The sequence below is a fragment of the Nothoprocta perdicaria genome, unplaced genomic scaffold, assembly GCF_003342845.1.
Source record: "Nothoprocta perdicaria isolate Ctin4 unplaced genomic scaffold, notPer1 scaffold_24, whole genome shotgun sequence".
NCBI lineage: Eukaryota > Metazoa > Chordata > Aves > Tinamiformes > Tinamidae > Nothoprocta > Nothoprocta perdicaria.
The window spans coordinates 2855022-2870242 of record NW_020455466.1 but is presented as its reverse complement, the minus strand read 5'-3'; the positions used below and the strand labels follow the sequence as shown (position 1 = coordinate 2870242).

Sequence of the window (15221 nt, the reverse complement as noted above, 5' to 3'; positions counted from 1 at the left end):
AATGTTACTCTGCTTTCATGGAATAAACTTTGCTGGCAAAGGTATTGACAGGGAATGCTGCTTGATCACATGGAGTTGTGTGGCTGTGCTAACTTCAGCATTCAAGAAGAATATGAGCTTCATTGAATGAAGACTCACTTGTAGATTGGAGTATTTTCCAACTCAAAAAATAGAATATGACTTCAAGAAGTCTAATCCAGGTGGAAAGAAGAGGAATGGGTGCATCTGTAAGAGATTTCCAACAGTCTAGCAGACCAACACAATATTAGAAATAGGTCTTATGTGGCCTGCTGTGTATGTGGAACCAAGAGTCAGTGCTCAAACACAAACAAACTGTATAGGGTAAAAGAATCTGGTCCACCCTGCCTACATACAGAGTCATTCTGCAGCTGCCAGGCAGCCATCACCCGCTGTGTGATTGCCTGACTCAGCTGCTACAGGAGAGCAACACTAGAAACCACAGTGATGCCAGTTCCAGGTAGCTCTGACTCCAGCCTCCGACACGGATCAGACAAAGACAGAAGTATTTAAAATATTATCTGGTCACATGTGTTGAGTATTTACACAGCTGTCACTGAAATTACTGAGCTGGTAGAGATCTTCACAGGCAACTCCTTATCAGACAGGGCAGACTGCAAAATAATTACTGTATTTTGAATTCTTCTCAAGCCCTCTATTCATGTAACAGAACATCTGATGAGTATCAGTTTAGACCCCCCCAGAGGCCTACAGAGACYTACTTCCCACTGCTTTTGGTGGTAGTTAGACCACTCAATACCTTCAAAGACATGGAATAGTGCCTCCAGAAAACCCTCTGATATGTTAGAACCCATTAAAGGCCAAATACAGGAAAAGAACTGGTAAAACCACTTAATCATTGTGACTAAGGGCTACTTATGGTTTGGCAAAACCAAGAATAAAATCAGAACTCCTATCTCCAAATTTGTACTACCCACCACGCTSTGTTTCTTTCAGAATAGCAAAAATACTGGTATTAGAAGAGTGGTGTAAAAGGTTAGAAGTTGCATGCTCCCATTAAGAAATCTTTTCCCATTTTTTTTCAGATCTGAAGTGCAAAGAGGAATTCTCAAATAAAATTTTGAGATAATATTTTGACCTGCTATTAACATAATCCTCACAGTGACCTACCGTCCTGTGAACCATAAGGACCATCCAGGCCTCAGTTTAGTCATATATTTTACCTGTGTAGAGTAAGTGAATCTGTTCAGTTCTATATCATCTACCGGAGATCAAGAGTGAATGATATCAGACTGACACTAGAGATATTACAGACGTTTGACACAGATTTTGTAGTGCTTTATTCTGAAGAGTAATTAGGTAAACCAGTACTGAACATATGCAGCAGGCAGCCTTTAGATAGAAATGAAATCTAATTACCATGACAGCATACGGAATTTGGAGACTGATAATTACAATGTTAATCCCACTCAAATTGAAGTCCTCATTTCCTTCTCATCCCTCAGGCATTRAGTAATTGTATGGAGCCTCCTTAATGTCCAAACCAAAATTAGAACTGACAGGCAAACTGTTCCTGAAAAGTGCTGCACTCCTACAACTATGCCAACAGATTTCTACCTTAGAGTTGCATAAGCTTCCTTTTCTCAGGATAGATTCACCAAGAGTCCTCTTAGGTACAGTGAACTGGTCCCCTCTTCCCTGGTTGATGGGGAATGTGTGAAAAAATCCCACACAGAGGAATTAGACTCTCCAACCTACAAACTGTTGTCACTCACACAGAAGAGTGATATGGTTGTACATTCCATGCGTGGTACCTCTTGCCTCTTCTACCCATGGGTCTCAACACAGCTGCTGTTTCACAGATAGAGATTCTCATTCCACCCTGAGCTGTTCAGCTGCCCCACAGAACTTGAGCACTGTTTCCTTGTGCATTAACAGGAATCCATTGAGCACCCTGGACTGCCAGATTGCAGCTTGGTGCAAGAGCAAGGCTACAACACCACATGTCCACATTTTCCCCTCCCAGGCTGTAGGAATCCGCAGAGCATGGGTCATGAGGGAGAGTCTTTTGACTATGGAACAGGGATGTTGCTGTTCCTATGGCTCTTCCTCCCCGAGTCCTTGCAAGTTCCCAGTCAACAGAAATGGGTTCTAGGTTCTCTCTTTGTTTTAGGGCAAGAGGTATCATTGAGGAACAAAATTTACTTGATGCTGAGACTGGGATGCCTCCTGGTAAAATACAATGCAATCTCCATAGTAGGAATCCTTCAATTTAAGGGAGTGAAGCAAAAGGAGACAAACTAATTCTGCTGCATATGTAGAGTACATTGTATTACAMTGCTGATATATAAACATCTTGGATTTCATTTCAAAGATGATAGTCAGCATGCCAAGCTTTACAGGAACATGTATAACCATAAATGTAATTGTGGKTTTTTTTTAATCAATATGCCCCACTTAAGGAGAACAGAATCTGCCTGAAAGAATCACATTGCGAGTTTTGTTGTGCCTAAATAAGAAGATAAATGGATGGTCAGCTTTAAATTCATCTTTGTGTTGCAGAATCCGGTATCCTGGTACCTCTCGGGACTCACCACCTTGTTCATTTACTTCCAGAGAGACTTTATGGATGATCTTTGACAAAACAACACCTTTAGTCTCACACATTTCAGAAAAATCAGATGCAGTCTCATTAAAGATGTTTGTCATGCCCAGACTTTCCAGAAGTGGCTTCAGGTCATAGTCACCTTCTATGTTAAACTTCGGAAGAAATACATTCACTTTGGTGTTGGCCATCATGCTGGGATTGGTCCACTGTAATAATGTCTCAGGTGTAAGTGCTTTTTCCAGCTAAAGTCATAAAGTAAGAAAGGAATTAATGGTCATTTCAAGGAAAGAATTTAACAAATAAATAAATAAATAATAAAAAGAACCATTCCTGCAGTCTTCAGTCCTGTCAACACCCAATAAAAAAAGCCCCAAAGGTAACCTCTGCTTTTTTAATTCACAGTTGGAGTGTTCAAGTTTGAATTATGCTCTCAGTTATATTGATGTATAAATTATTTATTTTATAGGATATGGCCTCCTGGAGCATCTCAATTGAATGTGTATATCCTGTCTATTTGTACTTTACAAGTTTATGTTTGTTTTGTGATTACCTCAACATCCAGAGCAAGGATGCAGAGAAAGACACTCTTGACCCAGATTACACATAGCTGGCTGACAGGTGCAAAAGTCTTGTTTCYTGACCATACTAAGTAATGAAAGTGTTGGTCTGGCATAGAAGATTCCAAATCCAGACCATGTGATCAGTCATGCAATCTGTTTCAATAATTTTTAAAATCTGGGAAGTGGGGATATAGGACTTGGTCCCATGATAAAATGGTACGAAGGGAAGGGCTTGTTTGCATTTTAAAAACTGTATATTCTGTAATTTCCTCCTACATACAAAGTGCCTTACAACCAGAGGGACGAATTCTTCATGCTTGGAAATTTAGGGCCAGTGATAGTAGGTTACACAGAAGTCAGTGAGGTCATTTGCCCCTTAGATCTTTAAACTTYGAAAAAAGGTAAAAATGTGATCTGTAATTTTCTAAATTAAACTAAATAGCGAACTGCTGTAGAAAATATTTGTTCTTTAGGTAATGGACACTTAAGTAAATAAGTTCAGTGCTMTTAAAAACCCAGTAAACATAAGCTTAAATATTTTGCTATAGAAAAGAAGTTTTTAAAAGAAAAAAAAATTAACATGAAAATTTAATCTTTGTGAGAGAATATCAAAAATATATAGATCCCTGAAAGTGTATCATGAGCACTTTCAGCACTTTATAACTGTCTTAACTGTCTCTGTGYATATCCTTTCTAAAATAATATCTTGCTTCAGCATCGACCATAATGGAAAGGATGACTTGACAAATAATGACACCAGGAGCAGAGAAGCAGAATGAGAAGATAAAATCACAGGAAATTTACGTTTTGTTTCCTTCTAAATACTTTGTAATTAACAAAGACATTTCATAAGATCAGCTCATTTTAAGTGGGCTGTTTCAAGGAGAAGCATTGCATCAATTCTGTTTTTTTCTCTCACCTGTTCCAAGCCAGTTGTCTCATCTTCAATCTCTTTTGGCAGCAGAATGAGCATGCTTATATGTTTGTTAAGGCATGGAAGCTCAAGGATTGCAACTTTCAATTCTTTTACATAGCCAAGGCAGAAAGTGGCTTCAAGATTCATCATTTGCACTGGTTTAGTTTCAGTCTGGAAAACACAGAGGAAATGACCTAGCATTCCTTAAATTCACAGCTAAGACAGTGAGAGAGAAAAGTTTGTAAGCTTGGGTGGGAGTGATATGTTGTGCTACCATGAGGAAATTTGTTGGCTTTTGTATGTAGTGAAACCAGGGGAGCAGAATTCTAGTTAATGGAATTGCATCATATTGTACCCTAGAAATTTACCTAATATGAGTGGCTCTTCATATCTGTTTTACTGAGGACTACAATCTGTACTGTCTAAAGGGCATCAAAAAATCAGTAAGTGTCAAGAATTGAGCAAATCTCAGGACTGAAGACCAAGCTGTTCAATACAAATAATTGACATTTTGGTTTAGGACTGGAAATAGAAAAAAAAAAAAAATCAGGCTTACCCAAAGCCATTTTTTTTTCATGAATGACTTGACAACAAAACAAACAAAAGCTCTTTATTTGATGTGGAAGACCAACAAATTCCTCTATTCAAGTGGAAAATTCTTTTAAAGTTCCAATTCAGTAGGAAAATATCACTTCAGAAAAAAAAGAGTTTGCAATGTTTTCACTTAAAAATCATAGTGTTAACTTTTTTATTTTTAGAAACCTTTTTAGTTGAAGTTGTTTGCTAATTTCAAAATTAATTTTTTTTACTCAACCTGAGACTTTCTGTGTGTGTGTGTACATATATATATACACACTATATATATATATATATATGACTTTCTGTGTGTGTGTGTACATATATATATACACACTATATATATATATATGTATGAATATATTCTTGGGGTATAGAATCAGGAATATTATTAAGCTGAAGATATTTGGTTTAAAGCTGGTTCTCTGGTCACTATATTCATTTGCTGGTCACAATTTTGTTAGAGTCCATGAATGCCAGGAAAAAAATGTCAGAACAGAAAATGTTTTTTTGATTAGAAATAGTATCCCTTTTTTTTTTTTTTTTTTTTCAAAAATTACCTTGTTAATTTTAAAAGGACATTCTTTGATCTCTGCCTCTGGGAACTTCTTCATCCAATTTGTGACAAAATAAGCTGCATTAACTAGGAGGATCTGAGTCTGGTCATTTATACTCCCCTCATCCACAACATTCTCCATTTTACCTGTGAAGATATTTAAGCAGATTGTGAATATAAACAGTACATTATCAATATATTATCAATATATTATTTGCTTGAGCTGAATATAGAACCACTGCACTGAATTAAAATATTTGTGTCCTGTACTTCACAGATTAGAGACTTTAAGGTAAAATCCAAAAAGAAAATCTTACTCCTTTAACCCTAGTTTAATATCTGAGGTGAGAAATTTGGGTTCCAGACTGATCTTCTGAATGACTATTTTTTTCTTTGCTTATATAGCATGGAATCCAAAATATGTCTACTGCTTTTGCTTAGTACCTTAAAGATGGTACTGAATTGTCAGTGAAATTCAATAGGTGTAAGAAATGCATCATTTGACATTTGGAGAGCAAAATTTGAAGGGAAGTTCCAGATTACCTCTTCCTTGCTTCTAGAGTGATACACAAGAATAAAATAACCAGAATAACAAGAAATGTTGTTCTGATTACAGTCCATAACCAAATACTACAATAGSCTTCAAAGAGAGTGTAGAATTCTTATCCCTTCCCACTCCGTTTTAGATCTACTCAAGACAAAAAAAGACACTGAGTTATAATATAAGCAYTGGGGATGGAAGTTCTCCCTTCATGCGTGGAGGTGGCACAGACCAGATAGATAATGCACAGCACTTCCACAAGGCCACCTACATTGCTCCAGCTTGGGAAGGAACAGAGATGACTCATGTACCTATATTCTCATATTGGTACTACCCAAGGGCAATTGACAGCAAATTCAGTCTCCAGCAAATATTTGCCATTAAAATAAAACTTTTAAAGGAAATTGGGCCTGGGCTTGATGTGAAACTCCACAGCCAGGAGCTGTTGTTCTCCCAGACTAGCCTGCTGAGCTATAATGTGAACAACTTTCCACAAGGATTATGCAAAGTTTCCCATTTCTATCTTTAGAAAAGCTGCAGCAGTAAATTTAATGATTGCAAAATATGCTAACATTGCTAATCCTTATTAATCCAAGTGATAGGTGTAGCCCCATTAGTTTCACTATATGTTTAATGTATATTTACATTTATATATATTATATATCTTATTTATCAATAAATATATATTTATTGATAAAAGCGTGATGAAAGAGATGAGGACAAAGACCTCTTTCTTCAAAGACGTAAATAGCATCCCTTGTGTTAAACTACTCACCATCAGTGAGCTCTGAAAGAGATTTATTGATCTTCTGTCGCGTCTCCTCAGTTTTTTCTTTGAACTCCACTAATTCCAGTTCAGATGGAAAAGGCCTTTTTGTGGAGTTGACAAAGTCCTGAAAGACACAATGAACCAAAATTATCCTTTACTGTGGATTAGCTAGAGCATTTGTTATTGTAGATGGCAATTAAATAACAGAAAGTGACAACCAGGCTGCACAGGTGCATTAGCAGATTGCTCCCGAGACTGTCTTCAGCTTAGTGTCCTTATGTCATCAACTAAAGTATTGCTGTTATTGCAAGAGTGAGCAAGAGTGAGTGTTATCTTAGCAAGGACTGAGAGACAGTTCACATCATGTCTGGCTTCAACACCTGTTATTTACAGCAGCGCAGGTGGGAAGTTTATTGCTGTGGATGGATATTGACATTTGCTGTGGCAGAGGACAAACAGCAGGCAGTCTGATTATAGAAGCTTTAAACATGCTGTAAGTTTTCTGAAACATTACATTTTAGACTGAAATTGTCCTTGCTTGGAGCCCTTTGGAAGAAAAACAAAGTTTTTCTCAGTTAATTGCCAGGTCTCTAAGTAATAATAAGACCAAGATTGTGCCACCTTATATTTGTTCAAAAAAAATACAGTTTATACAGCTGTAATTACTTGGGTGTGTGAACTATTCACATATTTGCACCTTCCTTTTTTCCACTCCTATTGACTCTTACTTAGAATGCAAAAACCTTGATGTGGCACAGAAGTAGTTTTGCATGCAAACCTACCAAGCCTTCTGACSTAATGCATGTTAATGAAAGAATCAGAAATGTTGCAATAGTTGTATAGCTTGGGGACACGGAGCAAACTCAACCTTCTAAAAACATTTATGGGAGCAGATTGTTTTTTCTTAATCATCTGGGCCCAGGTGACTAGCAGCCAAACTGAGATGCTTTATTTTGGAATAAATTTGAGGTCTCACACCATAATCTGTCAACATACTGGCCAAAACATTCACAGCACAAGACTTTTCTGCAGTACTTACTGTCGTAGGATTAAGAGACTTTTCTACAAAGAGCCGTTTGACCATTTTCAGGGCAAAGAAAGAACAGAGTTTGGAAACATCTGAAGTTACTGTTTGGAACCCAAAAGAAACATCTTTGACGTCTTGTAAATGGAGTACCTGTTAAGGAACACAAGAAAATACTTACTGTCATTTTTTAATTTAAGCATTTCTAACAACTTAATTAATACTGCTTGTTTTGTGACAAGAGCTGTGCCTTCTGGTATTTAAGTTGGTTCTTGTTCTTTACTCAAAAAAAAATTTCTTTGACAACTTCACCTACGTCTAAAGATCCTACTAGAACTTTAACCAAATGTATTTCTTTCCTATGAACAATCCACAGATATCAATAGAGCTGTTCATAGTGGTACTGTAACTTAGTTGACTAAATGCAGTAGGTGCTATAATGTTTTTAGCAAATTCACATTCCTCGCCAAAAACAGAGTTTTTTGGAGCCAATATATAAGGGTCCCACTTCATCAGTCTTGGTTGCTGTGACTGATACATGACGTAACATGAAATTTCGGCAAAAAATGATCAGATAATTCTGTTTGCCTGGACAAAGTTAGAGCTGAGGATAGGGCTGCTGACCCCACATCATAGGGAGGAGACAGAAGGGAAGGTTCCTGCAGTTTTTATTCAAAAATAGCCACCTAATTGTTTTAAGATCAGACATCTAAATTACAACTTGGGAGAAAGCTACACTTCCTCCACTCATCAACCTGGGAGGGCTACTAGCACAACTTTGTTAAATGATGTTACACTGTAAGCTTGCCGTCTCAATTCCTTTGAATCTAGAATTTAAAACCCAAGCATACTGTGCACAGACTCAGAGTCAGGAAGAAACTAGAACACACATGGAAAATAGGAGATTCCACACTTAAAAACATATCAAGTTCCTTCTTACTATCTGCAGTCAGCCCATTTTGTATACCATTTGAAAAATGTGAACCATAAATTCATTTGCATTTGTGTAGCAGAACTCTATTTGTGAATGTATGTTAAAATATTATGGGAAGGTTCAAAGCAAACTGCAGACACATATGAAAATGAAATTAAGCACAGATTAATATTCTGAACTCTCCCATTGGAAGGGCAGTGCTTGAATTTTCAGAGTGCAGGATGTCATTAAGAAAATTTGAGATGGGAAATTGAAAAATGCATATATAAACCTCTGCTCATAAAGACAGAAAATAGACTGTGAGGCAGCTTCTCTGAGCTACCCTCTAGAGCTGCTACACTGATCACATCGGGATGGAGTGATCCTGCACCATGGTGTTGTAAATGCCTCTAACACCACAGGCTGCTTGTGGAGAGGARCATAGTCCAAGCTATTAACCTCCCCCACTGCATTTGTCTTCACTGTTTCATAGGAGAAAGAGAAAACTTTAACCCTTGGGCTGCCAAGAACACTTACTGCTGATGGATAAGGGCCAAGTTATTTCCACTTCTATAAAGTTTAGGCTTTCTTGAACAGCTAAGAGACAATATCTATAAAATGTAGCATTCTGGATTGGGATTTGAAACCACAATCAAMCCTGGTTGCTGAAAGAAGACAAGGTTTTTATCCAACTGTTGAAAACTCAGCCTACACCATGTTCCCTAAAGCCTCATATATATTTTAGAAAGCTTTTTCTTTATACCAGTGGTTTTCAACCTCTTTTTAAATGTGGAATCTTGCAGTGTGGCCTCTTAGGATTTTCAGATGATTTGCAGTCTGGCTGATCAGGAAACCATTGTTAGAGTGCTGCTGCAACCAGCAGGATAATAAAAAGAATAAATAAGAAAGTTGCAATATGCACATAATCTTGCGCACACAGAGAAAGGTTGCTGACAGCCCACCTCTTTCATTTGGTTTGCAGTGTCACCTTTTGTTGCTTTATATGCCAGAGCCAGAGAAGTTGATGTACACAGTGGAGCAAAAATGATATTTGCTGTTTTGTCCTTCTCACAGAGTTTTTTGAACATATCAACTGCAAAGGCAGTGTTTGCTAGTTGCAGTGCGTCCATCGTCATCCTGAAACAGAAAAGGAAAGAGGGATATGACTGACTGCGTAATTCTGGCTCCTGCTGCAGTGGTCCCTGGGCAGAGCACTGATTTACTTAGTGAACAAAGATGTTGGACACCAGTATGAGGACTGGGCAGCCTGAACCTACAGGGGCAGAAAGCAAGAGCCTGACTGAGCCTGCTCAGCTTCAGAGGACATAGCAGCTTCTGTGGAGAAGGGAAGTTCTTATCCWTGCCTGAGCAAGGAAAATGAGCGGCTCAGTAAGATTCACCATCATCAATGAAAGCTGCCTATGACACATGTTACATGGTGACACTATTACCAGAAGCACTTGAGGAAATATGGACAGGTCATAGGGTGACCCATGCATACTGAGTCAAATAGGATCAAATTGGACTTTAATCTGTTTTGAATTGATACTCTTAAAACATGTTAACCTATAAAGTACTTTGCATATGCCCTGGGTTTCCCTGACACACACACCTGCCTTTAATAATCTCATAATCTTTTCCTATCTCTTGCTTCATGACTTAATCGTCTGTGAAAGCTTTAGCTTTGCACATGTCCTTCCTCTAAGGACATGTTTCCTTCCTCCCCGCTCTCGTCTTGCTATAACTCAGCAGAAAGCTGTCTGGTCCTGTTGGCTGAGATTGTTGTAGAAACTCAAGTAGTCTCCTAAGTAAACACTGTTGTGTACCCACTCGTTGCTTCCAAGGTTTCAAACTGCAAATATTTTCCTAGCAGTGCCTAATAACSGCAATTGCTGCAGGGCAGGTAGATGATCTACGAAGTCAGGAATGGAAAGGGTGGTGCTCAAGRGACAATAGTTGCAGTCTATGTCTGAGAAAGGTAGGGAAGATTTTCCTCTTCCATACCGCTTTCATATGGGTGCTGTATTTTGGGGTAAACATATTAGTGTAGATCCAAGCTAATGCGTGAACACAGAATTTAAGTCAATAACATAAGTCTGATGTTAGGCCAGCAAAATTTCTGTTTAATAGTTTTTTCAAAGCTATTGACAGATCCAGAAAAGAAACAGAACAGATAAATACTCAGAGAAACTTCAAAAGAGCCAAGATTTTACATGGACTAATGGAGTCTTAAGCATTTTCTATCTTTGGGAAACCTCCCAGGCAACATATTGTAATAAATACAGTGTGGAGGGGATTATATGAAGATATATGCTTTTATCCAAACACATGCCTATTTACACTTACATTTCAGGCTCTAGTACCAATGATCTAAGGCTTCTATTTTATCTTCCTACTATGAGAAGAAAAGTCAGGCATTCTTCTAAAGCATTTTACTGGTAAGAGATTTATTGAGCTTATAACAACACCTTAACAATAGCAAGTCCTCTCAAAAAGCAGACTACTTAACACTGTACCAGCAAAAATTTACTAACTTGGTTGATATCATTTGCATCCCAGACAGAAAAAAAAAAACTTTCTGAGTGGGAAAAGTAAAATACAGAAGACAGAAAAGGGTAAAAACAATATATGGACAGCAAAACATCTCCAGCAGTATCTCTGTCTTGATCATTCACTCTTATTCCTGTTTAGTGTAGCATTTTTTGATGGGAAAATTCATCCATAYGAGTGCACTTGCCCAATTGCCTACCTTGGCTGAAAAACCAATATGAATATACAGACAGACTATGGAGTAGTCCCTTTGAAGCTTGTGGTACTTCACAGTAGTGATTTCCAAAATAATCTGTGGTATTTATACATTTTTAYGGGAGTACCAGAATGGGTATGCATCTTGCCTGCATGCAGTAGGAGGAACTATTTCATTTACTGGTAGGACGTGTTTGATTAGAGAGGGCTTTTCACAAAATACATGTCCTTAGTTTTATTGTAATTCACTTCTCTATACATTCTTGGATAATCACCTTGCTTCTTTTGTTATAAAAGATGTTGTATAAAAGATTACTGAAATGCACTGCACCGCTTAAGTGTACAATTTAAGCAAAAACAATGTATTGGCATAAAATCAACACTTAGCAGGCACTGCATTCTTGYAAAGCACTCTCTTTGTTGGTATTTACAGCAAGTGTTTGGTAATAAATCTCCTCCCAATGCAAAAGAAGTAATTCTTTCAGAGAAGGGAAAATATAAAACATTTTTATTAGTGAAAAAGGTTATTCTCACTTAAAAAGAGGATGAAAGAGGATGCTTTACAACATCTGGAAGTTTTGCCAGAATGCTTTTTTTTTTTTTTTTTTTTTTTTTTTTTTTTTTTTTTTTTTGAGGTAGTGATGGCAAGACATGTCCATGTTCTAGTAATCTGAGCTCAGGAYGTAAGGAGAGCTTTGGTCATAAGAGTAACAAAAACAAAACAACAATAACAACAATAACAACAATAACAACAATAACAGAAAAGAGAAACAGTGTGAAGGCCTGACACTGTTGTTTAGGGAGTAGCTTGGACAACAGGGATAAAGAAGCAAATGTGAAAACTTACTTTAAAAATACTCTCTGCTTGCTCATCACGGACATGCACCTTTATGCATGTGCATGTGCATGTGTTAAATSCTGTGTATGAACTAGCTTACATAGGCTTATTTTTCCCCATTAACTCAGTCTCTGAGTTATGCACATACATGTGCATACTTTTTCTATGTCCTCTCTGTCTTTTTCAGCTGAAATCAGAATATATTGATTTGGGGCAAGTACCATCTTTCCAGGCATTTTTTACTAGGAAATTGTTGGAAAAAGAGCAAGGAATCAGGAAGAATTTGTCATTAGACACCTACAGTCTTCACAAAAACTGAAATGTGCAGAAACTCACAACATTATACTAGAGTATAATATCATATATGAATGCTAGCTGACCTCATTTTATCTAGGCTTCTAGGCTTCTAACCTATCCATAAAGACTAAGAATCAATATGCAATCATCATCACTTGAGAACACTTATTGCTCCACTCCRATTTTGAACTACAAATACTATGCTGCCATTCTATCTGCAACATTTTCAGGTACCGRAAAATGAATCTATAATGTGCAAGTGTGGCAAATGTGGTTTTAAAATGTGTATGTGCTAACTGTGTCTTATTTTCTTGGGTTGCAAGAGATTAAGAGTAAAATCAAATAGAAAGTTTTGCAAAATCAAACAAAAGTCTTACGTGAGTAAAAAACTGTCACATCATTTAGAAACTCTTCTGTCCTCACTGGTATTCAAGTATCTTGAATTATAGTCTTCTAGGCTTTGATGTTCTTATAGGGAGAGGAGTATCCTTTATTTTAGCTGAAAACCTAAGGTAACTTGCAAACCTTTCATTACAGTTTGTTCAAYCAGTAATTGCCGATATTACTGTAGCTTCCATTCATGTTGAATGAAACTGGTTTCTGGTAATGATAAAGCTACCCTTATAATTTCTTTCTTTCAGTGCTACAATTGAAGTAATGMATATTCAAGGCATTTTATTGGGGAAAAATAAATAAATAAAATCAGCTTCATCCTCATTCTTGAATGTTGGCCTGAATACCTAAGAATAATCTGTATTCCAGCATCTTTTGCTGGGCTGTCAGAGCCTGGTCAGTCTTTTTAATAATGATGTATGGTAATCATAGGCTCGTGATATTCATATTCTAAAAAAAAAGAATTTACTTATTCTAAAAAAAAGACATTCTAAAAAATTCTAATTCTATTCAAAAAAAAAAAAAAAAGAATTTACTTAAATGGGACTTTGAAAAAAGCCCCATTAAGTGAGAGAGTTTGAGGCTGCCTTCATGAGGAAGGCCCATTAGGTGTCCATTAGGAGCCTCAGAAACCAGACAGGGCTCCTGAGTCAGTAATCACAGGGAACCCTCAAGCAGGGAGGAGCCAGAAAGTGGAACCAGGAATTTGAAGAGGGCTGCTGCATGAGTTCCTGCTGAGTCCCTCCTTTCCCAGGAAAGAAGTGTCAGCACTTTGACAGGCCTGCGGCACTGTGGCGTATTCTAAACACGGGTGGCTTGTGATCCACCCAGCTCTGCTTAAACCTGTGAGTAGGCCAAGGTGTTATAGAAACACCTTCATATACTTTAGAGGCTATAGAACTGGTTTAGGAAAACATGATTTGCACTTGTTTTTTTTTGGTAGTCATTCTTGAATGCAACAACAACAACAAAGTGAAAGGCTGTCTCTATGTATTTGTTTACTAAGAGCTAAATATAGATTATCTTTTAAAACAATAATCAGAAAAATAGCAATATCTGTGTGGAAACCTGACAAATCAGCTATATGGTACCAGACAAATTAGCTATATGGTAGGGATAATCTGATGTTGCAGAAGCATATCATTTATTCTTGCCTAGGTTAAACAGTCCTTCTAGGAGAATACCTCTGTTGAAGGTAAAAAGGAGAAAGTGTTGGCCGGCTGATATCTGGGGTGTGCATTTATTTTACAGCTTAGCAGCAACGAGTGAMAGCACTGTAGTCACTTCAGTTTAAGCAAACTTTCATCTGGGAGGATAAATGATACCAAACTTACTAGAAAACAGTAAGTACTTATTAAAAAATAGTAAAAAATAAAAAGGATAAAACATGTAAAGAAAATATGAGGATAAAGGAAAACATAAATAGGAAAAAGAAGAAAAGATAAAATGTACAAAACATTGTACAAAAGATAAAATGTACATAAATAGCAAATAGAAAAAGAAGGAATTTAGAGAAGACAAAATGTAAAAGAAATGGAAAATTTTTGTAGGYGTTTTCTTCTACTTCTAAACAAATAGCGGCTTTCTGACAGGCTGAATGTTTACTTAACAAGCACACAATCTCCTCTGAACAGACATTCCTCTAAGTCTAATGTTTTACTTCCGTGTGCTTAGTGAATATTAAATGGTTGTGGAAAAAAACAAATTATCAGCAATATCAAAAAGAAATTCATTCCATAAAGAAAAGAGAAATAAACTGTCAGAATATGCTTTGTTGTATCTGAATAGTCAGTGAATTTTTCAAGTAAATGGTTACAAAATTCGTAACTGTAAGTTCCTATTCTCCATTGTAAGCAGGTAGGAATTAGTCACTTGATTAATAAGTCAAAGCAAGCAGAGCAAAGCATACACACTCCTACAGAAAATGAGAGGAATCTTCCTCTGCAACAGAGACTTCTAAAACACCCTAARTCCTATTTAGACACATGGGGCATGTTTATAACATCATATTCATCCTGCTTTTTGCCATACAGGCTAAGTAATTTGCAATAGACAATAGGAACTATAARGATTTTAATAACTCCTAATGTATTTACAATCTCAACTTCCCAAACCTATGTGACATTTGCAAATAATCGTTTTTGGGGGAAAGAACATAGCATGATAAAGGCAGCAATTTTGTGATTAAACAAAAATGTTCTATAAAATCGCTTGGGAGGGCTTTGGCGTCCCTCCCATATGCAGATAGAGCATGAAAAAAAAATATATCTTTTCATACAGGTTTCTTTATCCCACTCCCTTTACACAAATATGTTTCATGATGGAGATTTGTTGACTACTCATTAGGCAATAATTAAAGTATCGGGGAGAAAAAAAAAAAAAAGCTGTACTTACTTTGAAGGTTATAATCGTGGCAAAGGAATCAATGAAATCGGCACAGCACGAAGAACTAGCTACTTGTGGTGAAACTTTGCCGAGCAGAAGAATCTGTTAGCTTGCCTGCTCG

At 37.0% G+C, this 15221-nt stretch overlaps 1 protein-coding gene across 1 annotated transcript; it reads right to left on the bottom strand.

Moving 5' to 3' along the window:
* Positions 1-2298: 2298 nt before the first annotated feature.
* Positions 2299-15167, bottom strand: SERPINB5 (serpin family B member 5). The gene is made up of 7 exons (XM_026039759.1): positions 15110-15167; positions 9405-9579; positions 7545-7682; positions 6512-6629; positions 5200-5342; positions 4067-4234; positions 2299-2829 (listed from the first exon to the last, which is right to left on the bottom strand). The coding sequence occupies exons 2-7, from the start codon at positions 9576-9578 to the stop codon at positions 2437-2439; spliced, it is 1134 nt and encodes a 377-aa protein (XP_025895544.1). The 5' UTR covers position 9579; positions 15110-15167; the 3' UTR covers positions 2299-2436.
* Between the last annotated feature and the right edge of the window lie 54 nt (positions 15168-15221).